Genomic DNA, 20458 nt, shown 5'->3' with positions numbered 1-20458 from the left:
TCATTATGCGAACAGCCAGTAACTCATCGCCAAATGGATATGTTGCTGTTTGACCCTTGCTCATGAATTTTGCACTACACTCGCCTGTGCCAAGCTTAGCAAGGAAATATTTTTCAGCAGCAAGAACTAGCAAAGAAATGATTTTAGTCTTCTATTAAAACCCACAATGAAACTTTGACTTTGACTTTGATTTTAACTCCAAGTATATTTAGAGCACTTGTTTTACAAGGACTTCTTCACTTCAGTGTGATTTATTTTCCTTTAGTTCTGTAACCATTACCATACACCTTTTCTCAAATAAAAACCTGTAGACAAAAGATATATACTGCGAGCCTTTGCCCCTATCACATTAATTAGCACACTTAGTGCATCACTAAAAATGTTACATTTTATAGTAAAATAAAAAAGGGCTGTGTTTTCTCTGTTAATAGGTGCTCTGATTTACGCAGAGTTCATTGCTTGGGGTATTACTTGTGCCCATGTGCATACCTTTATTCTGTATACTTGCCATCTTCTTTGTAATATTTCCTCACTTCTCGAATTAACTGCTCCTCTTATAAAATGTGGGGAAGTATCATAAATAGCACTTAACATCTCCAACTACATCTAAGTGGTAAATTTCAATCATCAGGAAATAATTATTTAATAACTACCTCCTATTTAAAATATGTGCATTTCTCTATATGCACCCTTGTGCTAGTGACATGTGCGTACTCATTTTTCATCCTTTCATATACAGTGTACGCAGGATACTTCTAGGATCCATTAGTTATAATTTTCTGTATCTTGTACAAGAAGTCTGTCTAAAAAAAATTTCCAAACGTTTGTAATTTCATGCCAGTGTTGTGTTGGGGTAAAATGCACTTGACGTCCCTGTACATGCCTGTGTTTAATGTGTAACTGCTGGAAGTTTAGTTTTTATATGTCTGCTAGTTATTGTTCAGTGCTGTATTGAGTAGAATGTTGTGTTCCACAGTTTGTAAATTTCAAGACGGCAGAGTTAGAGGAGAAACATGTCAGTAGTAAATTTTGCATACAACTCAAGGAAACCTTTATACACACATCAAATGATGCTGGAAGCCTATAGTGATGAGTGCTTAAGTGATCCTCGGGGTTAAAAATGGTTCACATGGTTTAAAGATGTTAAAGATGACCCTCGTTCAGGACACCCTTCAATGTCTACTGACGACTTTGAAGGGTAAGTTCGTTATGAATTCATGACAAGGGGACAAACTGTTAATCTATGCTGGGACACGTTGTGATGTGTGTGAGAAAATGTGAGGAGGAGTAGGCCTGAAATGTGGTGAGGCAATTTATGGCTCTTGCATCACGATAAGCCTGCACATTCATCCCTGTTGGTGCTGTGCTGCCTCATCCCCCATACTCTCCAGACCTGGCCTCTGTGGACGTCTGTTTATTTCCAAAGTTGAAAGCCTAGTAGAAGGGATGATGATTTGCAACGATAGATGAGATAAAAGAGTATTCGCAGATGGTACTTCATGCTATTCAGCATGAGGCATACTGAGACTGCTTGTAGAAGTGGAAATGGCATTGAGAGCAGTATATCAATTGTGGAAGACAGTATCTTGAAGGAGACCATGCACAGGTAAAAGGTAAGTGCAGAAAAATTTTGTGGATAAAGTTCCAGAATTTTTTGAACAGATCTAGTCGCTCTCTCTCTCTCTGTGTGTGCGTGGGGGGGGAAGAAGGCTCTTAATTTTATGGGTTCCTGGGTGTACCAGTGGCAACGGCCTTGCCACAGTGGATACACCGGTTCCCGTCAGATTACCGCAGTTAAGCGCTGTCGGGCATGGCCGGCATTTGTATGGGTGACCATCCGGGCCGCCATGTGCTGTTGCCATTTTTCGGGTGCACTCAGCCTGGTGATGCCAATTGAGGAGCTACTTGACCGAACAGTAGCAGCTCCAGTCAAAGAAAACCATCGTAATGACTGGGAGAGCGGTGTGCTGACCACACGCCCCTCCTATCTGCATCCTCAGCTGAGGATGATACGGCGGTCGGATGGTCCTGATGGGCCACTTGTGGCCTGAAGATGGAGTGCTTTCGGTATACCAATAAGTATGCTCCAGCTTGGGTATAATGGGTATTTGGAATATTCCTAAATACAGCAATTGCCATTTTTGTATTCTTTTTATTTAACATTTAAGATTAAAGCAAAGTAATACTCTCTTGTGTGGTTCCTGTAATGACGACAGGCTTATATTCATGGAATGGGGTGGGGTATAGGGCAAAGGTTATCCAGCATTGTGATGTACAGCTGACACTTAAACCTTTGGATCTTTCATGAAACACGTTTAGATGTTTCAGCAATCCACCTATTGCATTGTTGATCAGTTAAGTATCTAGACTCTGTTGCCTTTTGGATTGTCTTTTCCTTGATATTGGCCTCATAAACAGTTCAGTTAGTTGGCTGTCTAGATAATCCATCCCACTGCTTATTGTTTGAATATTTACTATGGGATTCAATAGTTACTTGCAATTCTACCTCTGCCTTTATGACAACAACATTCAAATGACATACTGCAGCTGAAAAGTTAATCATTGTGCCTTTTTCGCAGAGGAACTCCATCCCCAATATACAGTACATTACCAAAAATTTCACTACTAATAATGTGCACAATATTGCTAGATTTCTTAGTCTAAATAGTATCCAGACCTTCCTTACATAAGTCCATGGAGGTAACATCCATGGCAGCACCCATGTCTAGCATTACTGTAGTTAATATAATGCCTACATACATGGTAATTGCTGACTGTAGTGTGATACTGTGCTATCACATTTTGCATCCCAGGAATAAATTTTGCCCGTGGCGTCATGTCTGTCCTTGTAACTACTTAGTTGAACTGATGGTTTTCACTTGTACCCCATCTATTAACCATCATTTTGAGGCTCAAAACGGTTGAGTTTAGTTTACCAAATGTGACATGGGTGGACAGTGTCTATCATTTTCCACTTCTTGTATTTAGGTGAAATATGCCAGTTCGAGTCACTTTCTCTGCTCCATGGTAGTTGTCACCACAGGTTGTGGTTAGTGATGTTTGCATATCCCAGTTTTTCTGGTTTTCATGTCTTCTTTGCTTTCTTCTACTGTTAAAGACATTATTTTGGTTTCACTCATAATTTGAATTTCCATTGTGCCAGTCCATTGGAACATTATTTCATCCTTTATTGTGACATGAACGATCATCGTGACTTGAAACAATTTTTTCATTGTCACTTCTGCTGAGTCAGCCATTGTTGAACACAGCTTTCCTGTCTTCTTGTATCAGATTTATCAAAACCAATATCGCTAAGAAATCTTCTAAATTTGTTTTAGGGACTGTAACTAACTTTTCCCGTGTATATACTGGAAGTTCTGCCTTCAGTAGTCTACTTAGACTTACTTAAGTCTTTGAGATATTGTCCTAGTATTTCATTTTATTGATATATTTTTCAATATATTTTTGCAAGCTCCCTTGCCACATTTCAAATGGTTTTGGGTTGACTACTTCTTTACAATGTTATTCTTGTACCTCATCTGACCAATACTTCACCAGAAATACTTTTTAAATTCATCATACATTCTGCAGCTTCTGTGGCCCACATTGGACTTTCACCTTGTATAAGGTCACTCACGAAGATTTTGTTTCTTTTTTTTTCTTTTTGACCATCCAATAAACATTTTTGCATGGCTCTGTGAAATGTGTGAATGAACACTATAGGGTGAACAAATTTGTTTCCTGACAGAAAAGTTTGAAATTACCTGTGGTAGATTACATTTTGTTCCAGCAGCAGCACGGATATAGTGCTATGGCCCCTCTATTGTATGTAGTATTGCATAATAATGTATTTGCCTGCTAGTTGCTATTTGTAGCGATTTTGTTATCACTGGTTCAGAAATGGAATTACTCCCTGAGCTGTGCAACTCTTGTGGCATCTTTCCTTTCAGATAGATCCTGAGCTAATTTTTCTTTCGTGCTCCATAGTTCAGTTCCTACAGGATCGTCAGAACAGTTACATTCCGTCATAATTTTGATTGAAAATTTTTCCTTGTACCTTTGTACCTACCCCCATGAATCAAGGACCTTGCCGTTGGTGGGGAGGCTTGCGTGGCTCAGTGATACAGATAGCCGTACCGTAGGTGTAACCACAACGGAGGGGTATCTGTTGAGAGGCCAGACAAATGTGTGGTTCCTGAAGAGGGACAGCAGCCTTTTCGGTAGTTGCAGGGGCAACAGTCTAGATGATTGACTGATCTGGCCTTGCAACATTAACCAAATCGGCCTTGCTGTGCTGGTACTGCGAACGGATGAAAGCAAGGAGAAGCTACAGCCGTAATTTTTCCTGAGGGCATGCAGCTTTACTGTATGGTTAAATGATGATGGCGTTCTCTTGGGTAAAATATTCCAGAGGTAAAATAGTCCCCCAATCGGATCTCCAGGTGGGGACTACTCAAGAGGACATCGTTATCAGGAGAAAGAAAACTGGTGTTCTACAGATCGGAGCATTTAATGTCAGATCCCTTAATCGGGCAGGTAGGTTAGGAAATTTAAAAAGGGAAATGTATAGGTTAGATATGGTGGGAATAAGTGAAGTTCGGTGGCAGGAGGAACAAGACTTTTGGTCAGGTGAATACAGGGTTATAAATACAAAATCAAATAGAGGTAATGCAGGAGTAGGTTTAATAATGAATAAAAAATAGGAGTGCGGGTAAGTTACTACAAACAGCATAGTGAACACATTATTGTGGCCAAGATAGACACGAAGCCCATGCCTACTACAGTAGTACAAGTTTATATGCCAAATAGCTCTGCTGATGATGCAGAAATTGATGAAATGTATGATGAGAAACACGAAATTATTCAGGTAGTGAAGGGAGACAAAAATTTAATAGTCATGCATGACTGGAATTCGAGAGTAGGTTCAAGAATCATAAAAGAAGGTTGTTTACATCGAAGAATCCTGGAGATACTAGAAGGCATCAGGTAGATTATATAAAGGTAAGACAGAGATTTAGGAACCAGGTTTTAAATTGTAAGACATTTCCAGGGGCAGATGTGACCACAATCTATTGCTCATGAACTGTAGATTAAAACTGAAGGAACTGCAAAAAGGTGGGAATTTAAGGAGATGGGACCTGGATAAACTGAAAGAACCAGAGGTTGTACAGAGTTTCAAGGAGAGCATATGGGAACAATTAACAGGAATGGGGGAAGAAATACAGTAGAAGAAGAATGGGTAGCTCTGAGAGATGAAGTAGTGAAGACAGCAGAGGATAAAGTAGGTAAAAAAACAAGGGCTAGTAGAAATCCTTGGGTAACAGAAGAAATATTGAATTTAATTGATGAAAGGAGTAAAATACAAAAATGCGGTAAATGAAGCAGGCAAAAAGGAATACAAACATCTCAAAAATAAGATCGACAGGAAGTGCAAAATGGCTAAGCAGGGATGACTAGAGGACAAATGTAAGGATGTAGAGGCTTATCTCACTAGGGGTAAGATAGATACTGCCAACAGGAAAATTAAAGAGACCTTTGAAGATAAGAGAACCACTTGTATGAACATCAAGAGCTCAGATGGAAACCCAGTTCTAAGCAAAGAAGGGAAAGCAGAAAGGTGGAAGGAGAATATAGAGGGTCTATACAAGGGTGATGTGCTTGAGGACAATATTATGGAAATTGAAGAGGATGTAGATGAAGATGAAATGGGAGATATGATACTGCGTGAAGAGTTTGACAGAGCACTGAAAGACCTGAGTCGAAACAAGGCCCCGGGAGTAGACAACATTCCATTGGAACTACTGACAGCCTTGGGAGAGCCAGTCCTGACAAAACTCTACCATCTGGTGTGCAAGATGTAAGAGGCAGGTGAAATACCCTCAGACTTCAAGAAGAATATAATAATTCCAATCCCAAAGAAAGCAGGTGTTGACAGATGTGAATATTACTGAACTATCAGTTTAATAAGTCACAGCTACAAAATACTAACGCGAATTCTTTACAGACGAATGGAAAAAATGGTAGAAGCCGACCTTGGGGAAGATCAGTTTGGATTCTGCAGAAATGTTGGAACACATGAGGCAATACTGACCCTACGACTAAGGAAATGCAAACCTACATTTCTAGCCTTTGTAGACTTTTTGACAATGTTGATTGGAATACTCTCTTTCAAATTGTAAAGGTGGCAGGGGTAAAATACAGGGAGTGAAAGGCTATTTATAATTTGTACAGAAACCAGACGGCAGTTATAAGAGTCGAGGGACATGAAAGGGAAGCAGTGGTTGGGAAGGGAGTGAGACAGGGTTGTAGCCTCTCCCCGATGTTATTCAATCTGTATATTGAACAAGCAATAAAGGAAACAAAAGAAAAATTTGGAGTAGGTATTAAAGTCCACAGAGAAGAAATAAAAACTTTGAGATTCGCCGATGACATTGTAATTCTGTCAGAGACAGCAAAGGACTTGGAAGAGCAGTTGAACGGAATGGACAGTGTCTTGAAAGGCGGATATAAGATGAACACCAACAAAAGCAAAACGAGGATAATGGAAGGTAGTCAAAGTAAGTCGGCTGATGCTGAGGGAATTAGATTACGAAATGAGACACTTAAGGTAGTAAAGGAGTTTTGCTATTTGGGGAGGAAAATAACTGATGATGGTCAAAGTAGAGAGGATATAAAATGTAGATTGGTAATGGCAAGGAAAGAAGGAAAATTTGTTAACATCGAGTATAGATTTAAGTGTCAGGAAGTCGTTTCTGAAAGTATTTGTATGGAGTGTAGCCATGTATGGAAGTGAAACATGTACGATAAATAGTTTAGACAAGAAGAGATTAGAAGCTTTCGAAATGGGGTGCTACAGAAGAATGCCAAAGATTAGATTGGTAGATCACATAATTAATGAGGAGGTATTGAATAGAATTGGGAAGAAGAGGGGTTTGTGGCACAACTTGACAAGAAGAAGGGACCGGTTAGTAGGACATGTTTTGAGGCATCAAGGGATCACAAATTTAGCATTGGAGTGCAGTGTGGAGGGTAAAAATCATAGAGGGAGACCAAGAGATAAATACACTAAGCAGATTCAGAAGGATGTAGGTTGCAGTAAGTACTGGGAGATATAGGAGCTTGCACAGGATACAGTAGCGTGGAGAAATGCATCAAACCAGTCTCAGTACTGAAGACAACAACAACAACAATCTTCGTACATTGGTATTTAACAGTTGTACAATGTTAGTGTCATTTTTTGATATGTAGGCTGTGAGGTCTTGTACAAAATGTTACCCTGCATTTCAAACTGCTTGTGCAAAACTTGCTGGTGGTCTTCTACAAAATTATCAGTCCTGTTCAAAAGCAGTTAGACTTTTAGAGGAATGCAGAATTCCTATTAATTTCTGCACCACCTTCATGCACTTTCTTTAGTCCTGATATCTCAGCCGTTAACTCTTTCCCAACTTAGCCTGTCTTTCTGAAAGTGCGGTAAGATCAAACACAAACTCATCCTGCTTCTGCATGACTTCTGAAATAATCATTTGTGTAGCCATAGTCTTCTGGTCTTTTGCTGTTTCAATCACAGCTGAAAACATCAACTTATATTTTAGTAATTCAGCCACTGAATTTATTGGTCGTAATTCCTCCGTACCAGTTTCTCCTACTACTGACTCCAATGTGACATTACTGTGTGATCACTACCCATGATTAACTGACTGGCTTTTTGTTACCTTAACCTGGATTTATTCAAAGATATTAAAATGAAGCTAAATGTAATGTCAAGATATTTAATAAGGCAATATATTTTCCAAATATTACTACTGCAACAGTAACAGTTACATCACAATCACTTAATAAGAAAAAGCGATCAAATTGTGTTTCTGCCTAGTGTTGCATTAGCAGCAGTTTTCATTCACAAATTACATTGAGTCCTTAACTGTCTAATTGAAATTACTTTATTCCTTGCTTAAATATTGATAACTACACTTTGAGAGAGTCTAAGCCCCCAAAATCTGATGCAGGAAGATTAATGCAAAATACATGAAATGTTTTAACTTGGTTTTTTGTCCATTCACTGTCACTTCTCGATCACTCAATGTACCACAGCATTCCACACCTCCCACAACCCCCCCCCCCCCCCCCCCCCCACCCAGCCCCAGCCCCATCCCTTTCCCCACTCTCTACTCAGAAGGGCATGAAACAGAAGCAGAAATGGATATGACTTGATTATCACATTAGATAAAGTTTAAAAAATTCCTATAACAAATGGTCTTGGTACTGTGAGCCGATATGGTATATGGGATAAGTATTAGGGATGAAAGAACTGTTGGCACATGGCTAATCAGTAAATTAATTCTTGAATATTATTTTAATATTATTGCCATTAAAGATAATCTGTGAATTAATTGATAATGTAGCAAGTTCATCATTTGTCATGTTTAATATGAACATTAAATTCTGTTCTCATATAACTGCTGTTCCAGAGAAGGTCTAATACGCCACAAATTATGTCTATAATTAGCCTGAAATCTCATTAAAGAGCATCACTCTTTTAAATTGACATTTTCTGAACTGGAAGAAGTGCAATAAGAACACAGTATTCTTTATTATATTTTAACACGTGATTATTTCTATTACTGACAAATACCTTTGTGTTAAGGTAACTGCACTCTTCTAGAATTTAAGAAGGAATAGGGTTTTAAAATGGCCATAATTAATTTTATTCTATTCTTTAGTGACCTGCACGTCATGTCACTGTTGGCTATGATTCATACTCTGTACCATCAGTTCCTCTGCGTTGTTACATGATCTCTGACCAAAACCAGAGGCAACATGATTTTTCTAGTATTTTGTAGGATGTTTGTTATAAGGTGATCATTTGTCCATGAGTGTATGTTCAATATCTTTTAAGTGTTTGTATTTGAAAGAACAAGTCTCAAAAAATGCACAGTGTTTAAAAGAGTAATAAAACATAAACCTTTTTTTTTATGAGTTGTGTCTGGTCTTTTAATTATTACGTCATTTGTTTGACCGTGCTGCTGCGTTTAATCTGCAGTCTGGCACTAACTCCTTTAGGGTATACATTTTGTGAGCTCTCCTCTGCCTTAATGGGTAATTCCCCCAAGCACTGACAGGCAGACTTGCACCACTCATCTGGCTCGATCATTCAATTATTTCTTTGTTCATTTTAGTTCGTGGACCAAACATGACGTGGACTGGTATCAAATAGAATGTATTTTTATTGTATGTACTTAATCGTATGGCAAGGGCCCTCCATTGGGTAGACCGTTCGCTGGGTTCCGGTCTTTCAATTTGACTTCACTTCGGCGACCTGCAGTCAATGAGGATGATAGCATGATGATGAGGACAGCACAACACCCAGTCCCTGGGCGGAGAAAATTCCCCAACCAAGCTGGGAATTGAACCTGGGCCCAGAGGATTGACAATCCGTCACACTGACCATTCAGCTACCGGGTGCGGGCTTAGAATGTATTAAAGAACAAAATTAAATTTTATTTTCACATAATTACGCACACTATTTCTAGAAAATGTCTGGCTATAAGACAGATCACTTTTCTTGTTCAAGATGGGCATCCAATTGACAACCTTTATTGTGGAGAGGATATGGCAATCTGTTTCTTAAATCTAATCAAGAGTTCCAATCTGGTTTTTTTACCATTATGTGTTTTTGTACAGAATATATGGATTGAAGCAGAAAATGTCCAGTGTAATGGAAAACCTTCTGGTAAGGTGTTGTTTTTTTTTTTTTTTTTTTTTTTTTTTTTTTTTTTTTTTTTTTTTTTTTTTTTTTTAAGTGTGCTTCTGCCATTTGGTAGTTTTGCAACTGGAAATCAATCCTATCCACACTACCATATTATTGTTCTCACCTATGCTTTTGCATGGTGCCAGTCTTTGAATTTACAGTACTTCCTTAAATGCATTGTGACAGAACATGCTGACAATCATGGTGTGTCTGGTGTCCTTCCATTTCAACACCATGTGCTTTTTTCTATATGTCACGGACTATTCACCCTGCTTCAAGTTTTCATTCTTCATTTCAGTTTTGCCGCATTATACCAAAACACTGGTGTTCTTAGTCGCTTGTTCGTCAACAAAAATGGACTAGTGTACCAGTTTTTGAGGTGATGAGCAAGCACCAAAACAATTCAAGAAGTTATTTTCTTTTCAGGGCAATAACTTAAATGATTTTTGTTCTTGTCAGTATAAACAATGAAAAATTGACCAAGTACAAGTAGAACATATGCTTGAAGGTATGGTACAGACTTAATTATGTGTACAGATGGCCATCCACCCTGGGAATAAAGAATATTGATATTTGCCTGCTTTCAGTATTGATACTGGTGAGATACTGGTCCCAGGAATTCCAAGACTGTTGCAAAATCTCTCCAATAGTTCCTGAGACTAGCTCAGACATACAAAAAGAAGCAAGCAGGGGACTTCGGTTTACATATGTAAAGTTTTTACTAAAATATGACTACAGCTTACATTTTATGTTTGCATGCTGTAATATTCTTCTGTTATGCTTTTGATAGATGATGAATGCACTGAAAGTTTTAAAATATTTTTGTCTAACACAGTTTAACAATTTTTGGAGTTTCTCTCTTTACTTGTACTGTGAAACCTTGCTTCTTTTCAAACTTTGTGACTCTAGGTCAACAGGAGCTATCCTGTAGGTTTTGATGAGTGAGTTTGTGGGTATGAAAATATGTGACATGCATAGCCTTATTCTCTAATTGTTCACTTATAAAGGGAAATGTTTTACACCATGAAGGGACCATGGACCTCAGTGACATAATTTGAAATTGATGTTCTCACCCATTCCTGAGAATAAGGCATCTCAACAGATTAAAAATAATAATACTAATAATAATAATAATAATAAAAATAAAAATTGTGTGGTATAATTACAAATTAACAATTTTTGGATTTTTCATTTACTTTTACTGTGAAACTTTACTTCTTGCCAAATGTCATGATTCTAAGTCAACTAGAAGTACCCTTTAGCTTTCACTGAATGAGTTTGCGAGAAGCATAATATGTGACATAAATGCGTGTATCTTTTGATTGCTTATAGTTAGAAGCTTAAACGTTATACACCACCAAGAGACCGTATATATTAGTATGTGACTTCAATTTATAGCTGATGTACCAACTTGTTCCTGAGAAAAATGGGTCTTAACAGATGGGTAGACAGACAAATAGATGAAAAATGACAAAAAGAAACATTTTTCCTTGTAATATAATTACAGATTAACAATTTTCGGATTTATTTCATGAGATTTTACTGTAAAACAATGCTTCTTGGCAAATTTAATGATTCTGTGGGGAAGTACCATACAGATTTTGATGAGTGAGTTTGCGAGTATCAAAACCGGGGCCATATCTTTTTATTGCTTTTACTTAAAAATTCAAATGTTTTACACCAGCAAGGACTATAGACCTCAGTATATGACATAAATTTCAATTTGATGCATCCACCCCTTCATGAGAAACAGGATTCTTAACAGTCAGAAGACAGAAAGACAGACGACAAAGCGACCCTTAAGGGTTCTGTTTTTACACACGGAGATAGAGAAGCCCAAAAATTATAAAAATTACCGAGAATACATTATTATTACTGATGAGGATTCCATCTAGTTAGAAAGCATGAACTAATAGAGTCATAACACCTGCAAATGTGAAACTCATTACTCATACTACTTACAAGCCACAGAGTGCTGTGGACAGAAATATCCATTGAAGCTACTTAGAAGTAGCTGGTCATTGATGGGTGTGTCCATCTTGCCAACTTGAAGTCTTAAAGTCAATCCCTTATTTTCAACCATAAGATACAAAAATAATTTTATAATCTCCTTCCACCTGTTACAGTTTGGATGTGGAAGGCAACCCTTGGCACTGCGACTGCGATCTTCTGCCGCTGGCCAGCTGGGCCAGTTTGCGAAAAGACGCAGTGCCGGGACGGCCCAGATGTAGCACCCCACATTACGTCGAGAAAGAATCCCTGCAGCACTGGTTCCACAGTGAAGATCCGACGAAGTGTAGCGGTGCCACCTTGTTGCTGCGAACAGATCTGAATCGAGTGCTGTCCGTGGCTCGTGCCATTGCTGAGCAGCGGTCGAGCTTCTCTGCAAACTTGCTCCCCGTCTCCAATGGAGAAGTCAATCTAACTGCTACGTACTACTTTTTGTATGCCATGGCTGCCCAAACCAGTGCCGACGTGGACAGTGTGGTGTGGCACTGGGTACGGTTCCTGGAGAAAGTTCTGGAGAGGCGGCACCTCCGCTATGTGGAGGAGGGTGCCAAGGTAGGCATCGATCGTATCGGCTCGGACAGGACTCAGCTTCTCCTCAGTAAGCTGGACAAAGGTGGTCCATTTACTTCCATGGACTTCAGCATGGACCCACTTGCAACTACCACAACAAAGCCACCAAAAGCCAGAGCTAATGAGCAGCCCCTGAGGCCAAAGGGCTTTGAACCGTTCATAAATTTCACGTATGTTCTGAAAAATGTTCCACATAATCTGGCAAAAGTTGTTGATGTGACTATTGAGGAAGAGCTGAAGATTGTGTTTGGAATTATCAATGGTGCCAGTGCCAGCAGAGTTACAGCAGCCAATGGAGTACCACGGAATTCAGAAGGTAATGTAATGACTGCCTCCCCAAACACTGCTGCAGCTGCCACAAACATGACTGTCCCTTCTGGAAACACAAAATAATACTTCTGTCATTACAACACTTGCAAGCCTGGTACTTATCATTACCTCCACTTGTTCACCTGCTACACCAAATCACTCTCTATCCTGTAGTGGCTGGCAAGTATACCTCTACCAGCCAATCCCTCCAGTGTGATAACTGTCAGTGTAATCGTGAATACAACCTCACATGAATTGGTCAGTTTAGAAACAGTGTAACTCCATAAATGCACATTTTTCAGGCAACATATAGAACTATTTTTAAAAGGAATTTCAACACATATCAAAAGTTACTTCATCCTTTTTAAAGAGTATAGTTAGGTGGGTAATTTAGAATACAATATAATTTCTGGCTTCTAATAGACCCAGCCAAAACAGTGTTCATAGTGATTGGAGTTACATATTTTCTTAACTCAAATGCTTGTGAAAATTTATCACTGAAACGTGCTATTGTAATCAGCATTATAATAATTTTACTTTCAAAAGCCACGAAACATATAAAACTGATTTCTACTGCAAACCTACAGAAATGTATGACATTAATAATATATTGCCTTTAAAATTAACATTAATTTGAGGCAACTGACTTCTTTTTTGTAAATTATGTAAGACTGAAAGACTGAAAACATTTTAAATTATAAATGATTGTCCAAAATTTCAAGCTAAAATGGCTGATATTCTTCAGGAATATACTGCAAGATCTTCTTCAGGTCAACATGTTTAGCTTCAGTGATTGACAGCTGTATGTCATATGTCCTTGTTTGCGACATACACACATTTTTTTCTTTCCATTACCCCCAAGTTGAAAGTATGTCCCACTGCTGTGTTGATGAATAGTGATGCAATTACTGTCTCTGGGTGCTGAGATGAGTATTTGAAATTACTTAATGTTGGTATCTGGAATACAGTACACTTGTTTCTTGAAAACTTTCTCGTGAATTTACTATCTTCTTATGTAGAGAAAGCCACCAGTCCTTGAATTTCGTTGCCTCTTAAGTTTGTTGCAGCTTAAGTTAGTTCATTGCATCTTAAGTTAGTTCGTAGCATCTTAAGTCAGTTCGTAGCATCTTAAGTTAGTTCGTAGCATCTTAAGTTAGTTCGTTGCATCTTAAGTTAGTTCGTTGCATCTTAAGTTAATTCGTTGCGTCTTAAGTTAATTCGTTGCATCTTAAGTTTTATTCGTTGCGTCTTAAGTTTTATTTGTTGCATCTGAAGTTTTATTTGTTGCATCTTAAGTTTTATTTGTTGCATCTTAGGTTAGTTAATTCCATATTAAGTTAGTTCATTGCATCCTAGGTTAGTTCATTGCATCTTATGTTAGTTCATTGCATCTTAGGTTGGTTCATTGCATCTTCAGTTGGTTCATTGCATCTTAGGTTGGTTCATTGCATCTTAGGTTAGTTCATTGCATCTTAGGTTAGTTCATTGCATCTTAGGTTAATCGCATCTTCAACATTCACCATACTAACCATGAACTTCCCAGGGAGTCTTGACTTTACTATTATCTAACATACTTCTGTTGGAAGACAAATTCAATTGTCCTATGACAAAAAGCTCTTCACTATGCAAGAATCACCATAATTGTGGAGAAAAGAATATCCTCTCAATGGAAAGAAGTGCTGGATTTTATGAAAATACTCTGTTTCTACAAGAGCCACTGAAAATTGTGTGATTTATGCTTTGATCACTGCAGCTGTCACTAAAGAGGTGCAATTCATTCACATTCTTTGGCATCGAATTATCTATTTAATGCAGAATAGAAGAAGCTGCTTTATTTGATCCTTGGATTTCATCACGTAAAAATGATCTCCTCTTGATTTTGCATTATGAATTTCAAAAACATTGAGGGTTAGGATAAAACAACTCCTGCACCGGAATTTTAGGCCATGAAATATTCTTTATGTAGTCAAATGCTATAACGGCCAGATCCTCCCTTTCCTTACTCAGATTTGTCGAACCTTGATGAGTATTACAAAATGTTTTAGCTCTTCTTTTGTGGATCATTCTGTTTCAGCAAGCTTCTTTACCTTGTTGTTAAGAAATGGGAACTTCAATTCCTGTTCCAGAACTTCTCATGTACAGCTGATAATTACCTGAGGCCTCCCAAAACTGAGGTGAAAATGGTCTTTGCTGTATTTAGCATAGCAGTGATGTGTAATGTCTTTGTCAGGACTTTTTTTTACCTAAACATCTGAAACATTTTCACAAGTATCTTTGCATCAAGATAATGTCTCACCTTGGAGGAATAGGGAATCTGTTTTCTTGGAAAAGAGTCAATATTTTGATGAAAGAGCATCTTAATTTTGGCAGGCTTTGAATTTTCTGTGGATTTTTCTCCTCTTCAATCAACTGGAGACTACTGGCTAAGAACAATTTTCTTAGATGATGGAGTCTGTCACCTTTAAGACCATGGAAAGCTATAGAAGCGTCTGGCAGACCACCTTCCTTTCATCATTTAGCGTAATGAAGTATTTAGAAATGTAACTACGCTTAAAAGATGACACATTTTTAGATGTTCAAGGTCTTTGTACATTGTTGCTGGTGATGAGATCTTCTATGTATGTATCCTGTCCAACTTTGCTCTCAAAATTATTAAACCTATCTAAAAAGGATGACTGATGAAATATATTAACATTATCAATACATGCTTCACCTGTTTATCTTTCTGGAATTGCTTTTCCTGCATAGTTTATGTATTCACTTCCTTGAATATGCGCTCTTTTAATTACCTCATTCTTGTATTCAGCTTCATTCGTCACACCCTTCTTTAGTTTTGGGGCATTTTCGATTATCACACAACTTTAAAATAAAACTGCTACCAACCTGCACCTTGTAATCACATAAGATAACTAAGACCTTTGACTGGAATACTCTCTTTCAAATTCTGAAAGTGACAGGGGTAAAATACAGGGAGCAAAAGGCTATTTACGATTTGTACAGAAACCAGATGGCAGTTAATAAGAGTCGAGGGAAATGAAAGGGAAGCAGTGGTTGCGTAGGGAGTGAGACAGGGTTGTAGCCTCTCCCCGATGTTATTCAATCTGTATATTGAGCAAACAGTAAAGGAAACAAAAGAAAAATTCAGAGTAGGAATTAAAATCCATGGAGAAGAAATAAAAACTTAGAGGTTCACCGATGACATTGTAATTCTGTCAGACACGGCAAAGGAACTGGAAGAGCAGTGGAATGGATCGGACAGTGTCTTGAAAAGAGGATATAAGATGAAAGTAAACAAAAGCAAAATGAGGATAATGGAATGTAGTCGAATTAAATTGGGTGATGCTGCAGGAATTAGATTAGGAAATGAGACGCTTAAAGTAGTAAATGAGTTTTGCTATTTGGGGAGGAAAATAACTGATGATGGTTGAAGTAGAGAGGATATAAAACGTAGACTGGCAATAGCAAATAAAGCATTTCTGAAGAAGAGAAATTTGGTAACATCGATTATAGATTTAAGTGTCAGGAAGTCGTTTCTGAAAGTATTTGACTAAGGTGTAGCCATGTATGGAAGTGAAGCATGGACGATAAATAGTTTAGACAAGAAGAGAATAGAAGCTTTCAAAATGTGAGGCTGCAGAAGAATGCTAAAGTTTAGATTGGTAGATCACATAACTAATGAGGAGGTGTGTTGTGTTGTGGTCTTCAGTCCTGAGACTGGTTTGATGCAGCTCTCCATGCTACTCTATCCTGTGCAAGCTTCTTCATCTCCCAGTACCTACTGCAGCCTACATCCGACTGAATCTGCTTAGTGTATTCATCTCTTGATCTCCCTCTATGATTTTTACCCTCGACACTGCCCTCCAATACTAAATTGGTGATCTCTTGATGTCTCAGAACATGTCCTACCAACCGATCTCTTCTTTCAGTCAAGTTGTGCCACAAACTCCTCTTCTCCCCAATTCTATTCAATACCTCCACATTAGTTATGTGATCTAACCATCTAATCTTCAGCATTCTTCTGTAGCACCACATTTCGAAAGCATCTATTCTCTTCTTGTCTAAGCTATTTATCGTCCACGTTTCACTTCCATACATGGCTACATTCCATACAAATACTTTCAGAAACGACTTCCTGACATTTAAATCTATACTTGATATTAACAAATTTTTCTTCTTCAGAAACACTTTCTTTGCCATTGCCATTCTACATTTTATATCCTCTCTACTTCGACCATCATAAGTTATTTTGCTCCCCAAGTAGCAAAACTCCTTTACTACTTTAAGTGTCTCATTTACTAATCTAATTCCCTCAGCATCAGCCGACTTAATTCGACTACATTCCATTATCCTCGTTTTGCTTTTGTTGATGTTCATCTTCTACCCTCCTTTCAGGACACTGTCCATTCCGTTCAGCTTCTCTTCCAAGTCCTTTGCTGTCTCTGACAGAGTTGCAATGTCATCGGCAAACCTCAAAGTTTTTATTTCTTCTCCATGGATTTTAATACCTACTCTGAACTTTTCTTTTCTTTCCTTTATTGCTTGTTCAATATACAGATTGAATAGCATCGGCGATAGGCTACAACGCTGTCTCACTTCCTTCCCAACCACTGCTTCCCTTTCATACCCTGTGACTCTTATAACTGCCATCTGCTTTCTGTACAAATTGTAAATAGCCCTTCGCTCCTTGTATTTTACCCCTGCCACCTTGAAAGAGAGTATTCCAGTCAAATGTCTTAGTTATCTTATCAACATTGGCAAAAGCTTTCTCTAAGTCTACAAATGCTACAAACGTAGGTTTGCCTTTCCTTAATCTTTATTCTAAGATAAGTCGTAGGGTCAGTAGTGCCTCATGTGTTCCAACATTTCTACAGAACCCAAATTGATCTTCCCTGAGGTCGGCTTCTATCAGTTCCATTCGACTGTAAAGTAGTCGTGTTAGTATTTTGCAGCTGTTACTTATTAACTGATTGTTCAGTAATTTTCACATCTGCCAACACCTGATTTCTTTGGGATTGGAATAATTATATTTTTCTTGAAGTCGGAGGGCATTTCAACTGTCTCATACATCTTGCTCACCAGATGGTAGAGTTTTGTCAGGACTGCCTCTCCCAAGGCTGTCAGTAGTTCTAATGGAATGTTGTCTACTCCGGGGCCTTGTTTCGACTCAGGTCTTTCAGTGCTCTGTCCAACTCCTCACGCGGTATCGTATCTCCCATTTCATCTTCATCTACATCCTCTTCAACTTCCATAATATTGTCCTCAAGTACATCGCCCTTGTATAGGCCCTCTATATACTCCTTCCACCTTTCTGCTTTCCCTTCTTTGCTTAGAAGTCGGTTTCCATCTGAGCTCTTGACATTCGTACAAGTGGCTCTCTTTTCTCCATAGGTCTCTTTAATATTCCTGTGGGCAGTATCTATCTTACCCCTAGTGAGATAAGCCTCTACATCCTTACATTTGTCCTGTAGCCATCCCTGCTTAGCCATTTTGCACTTCCTGTCGATCTTATTTTTGAGACGTTTGTATTCCTTTTTGCCTACTTCATTTACTGTATTTTTATATTTTCTCCTTTCATCAATTAAATTCAGTATTTCTTCTGTTACACAAGGTTTTCTACTAGCCCTCATCTTTCCACCTATTTGATCCTCTGCTGCCTTTAATATTTCATCCCTCAAAGCTTCCCATTCTTCTTCTACTGTATTTCGTGTTCTCATTCCTGTCCGTTGTTCCCTTATGCTCTCCCTGAAACTCTGTACAACGTCTGGTTTTTTCAGTTTATCCAGGTCCCATCTCCTTAAATCCACACCTTTTTGCAGTTCCTTCAGTTTTAATCTACAGTTCACGAGCAATAGATTGTGGTCAGAGTCCACATCTGCCCCTGGAAATGTCTTATAATTTAAAACCTGGTTCCTAAATCTCTGTCTTACCATTATATAATCTATCTGACACCTTTTAGTATCTCCAGGGTTCTTCCATGTATACAACCTTCTTTCATGATTCTTGAATCAAGTGTTAGCTATGATTAAGTTATGCTCTGCGCAAAACTCTACCAGGCAGCTTCCTATTTCATTTCTTAACCCCAACCCATATTCACCTACTATGTTTCCTTCTCTCCCTTTTCCTATCCTTGAATTCCAGTCACCCATGACTATTAAATTTTTGTCTCCCTTCAGTGTCTGAATAATTTCTTTTCTTTCATCAATTTCTTCGTCATCTGCAGAGCTAGTTGGCATATAAACTTGTATTATTGTAGTAGGCGTGGGCTTCATGTCTATCTTGGCCAGAATAATGTTTTCATTATGCTGTTTGTATTAGCTTTCCCGTACTCCTATTTTTTTATTCATTAGTAAACCTACTCCTGCATTACCCCTACTGAATAGAGTTGGAGAGAAGAGAAATTTGTAGCACAACTTGACTAGAAGAAGGGTTTGCTCACATTAATTTTTTACAATTTTATTGTTCCATTTCGCCCCCAACTTCCTGTAATTGATTTTAGATTTTATTTGGCATAGATTTTGATGATCAAAGCACAAAAACATGACATGCTACAGAGAATGAGGCTTCAGATTCATGATCAATGCAATCAATGTAGTCAGAAATTCATAGTTTTGTGGAAACCCAGATAATAATTCAAAATTTGTCAACTTATTTAATTATACTAAAATAACCACAATTTAGGATGGCTCTGTATACATAATGAAAGGTGGGACATGGTTCTTAATAGTGTATGTGACCACCACAGATGGCAGTGCTTGCTCTGAAATGTGCTGCCATGCTGGCCCCGAGGTTGGTAAGAAATTCTAGAGATAGGTTGTTCCTTTCCTGCATAGCATGGTTGACAAATGCTCAATAATCATTGCTGCAAAATGTCACCCCAACACACCTCACTTGTCCTACTAACCAGAAATAACAAACACTGTCACCTCTCTTTCAGGCTTCTACATGACTTCAGCATCTGCCGACGACATGGCAGCGCCGCCAAAGAAGTTGAATGCCACAGAGCAGATGGTGGCCGGCCTGCGTTTCGAGCTTCGCAAGATGCTTTCCGTTCTACTGCAGAGCATTGATCGGGCCAAGTGGGATGCCGCGTACCAAAAGTTTGTCAATGAGGAAGAGGAGAAAGCTAGGAAATCTCCACTGCAGCCAACACTCATCAGTGATCTGATGAACACACAGAGAGTGAGAAGCAGTGCAGAGAGCTGTGTGCTGACACAGCCTCGAATGACTGTGCTTGTTGTTTTTCTGACTCTATCCGCCCAGCCTCTTGTGTAATTGCTCCATACAGCTGCGCATGTAATAGCCGGCTTTTGCTACTTCTGCCTTAATTTATTATAAAACCCATTTTCGTCATCAATCTTTGTCATTGCCTTTATTCCTTATTGAGTTATTATGAATTGAAAATACAAGTGTACTTTAAAGAATATTGTGGGAACAATTTTGCTCCTTGGGCGGAATCTGATTTTTAGTAAAATAGTGAAGCTAACTTGCATGAAATTATTTGAATGAAACTCAAAAGTCTGTATAAGACATTTGGCTTGATGCATTACTTCTCACACTTTGATTTAAAGGATTTAGTGCTAGGAAAAGGAACATAAATAATGAGCAACTGTCAAGATTTATATATCATCAAAGTCCTATTTCTCAAATCATCAGGGGCAATCTGTAATTGACTGAAGAGTTAACTTTTTTTATCTACTGATCTGCTTGTGCACCACATGAGTAAATAAGAGATTAAATTTGACAATATTATGAAAAAGGTAGATTTCTACTCACCATATGCAGGAGATGTATCACAGGAACAACATATTTAAACTTTCAGTCAAA

General features: G+C 38.3%; 1 protein-coding gene and 1 pseudogene across 3 annotated transcripts in view; both read left to right on the top strand.

The window, feature by feature from the left end:
- The window catches only part of LOC126292235 (uncharacterized), a 149864-nt gene extending 129728 nt beyond the window's left edge, over window positions 1-20136 (top strand). For all 3 annotated transcript variants that reach the window (XM_049986113.1, XM_049986111.1, XM_049986112.1), the window contains exons 7-8: window positions 11872-12641; window positions 19569-20136. In XM_049986113.1, the coding sequence (XP_049842070.1) occupies window positions 11872-12641; window positions 19569-19906 (1108 nt within the window). In that variant the 3' untranslated portion in view covers window positions 19907-20136. The remainder of the gene's footprint in view (window positions 1-11871; window positions 12642-19568) is intronic.
- LOC126292528 (5S ribosomal RNA) lies at window positions 1744-1861 on the top strand (annotated as a pseudogene).
- Window positions 20137-20458: the final 322 nt, after the last annotated feature.

The sequence above is a fragment of the Schistocerca gregaria genome, chromosome 9 (genome assembly GCF_023897955.1).
Source record: "Schistocerca gregaria isolate iqSchGreg1 chromosome 9, iqSchGreg1.2, whole genome shotgun sequence".
Lineage (NCBI taxonomy): Eukaryota > Metazoa > Arthropoda > Insecta > Orthoptera > Acrididae > Schistocerca > Schistocerca gregaria.
This window is presented reverse-complemented; position numbering and strand designations above follow the sequence as displayed.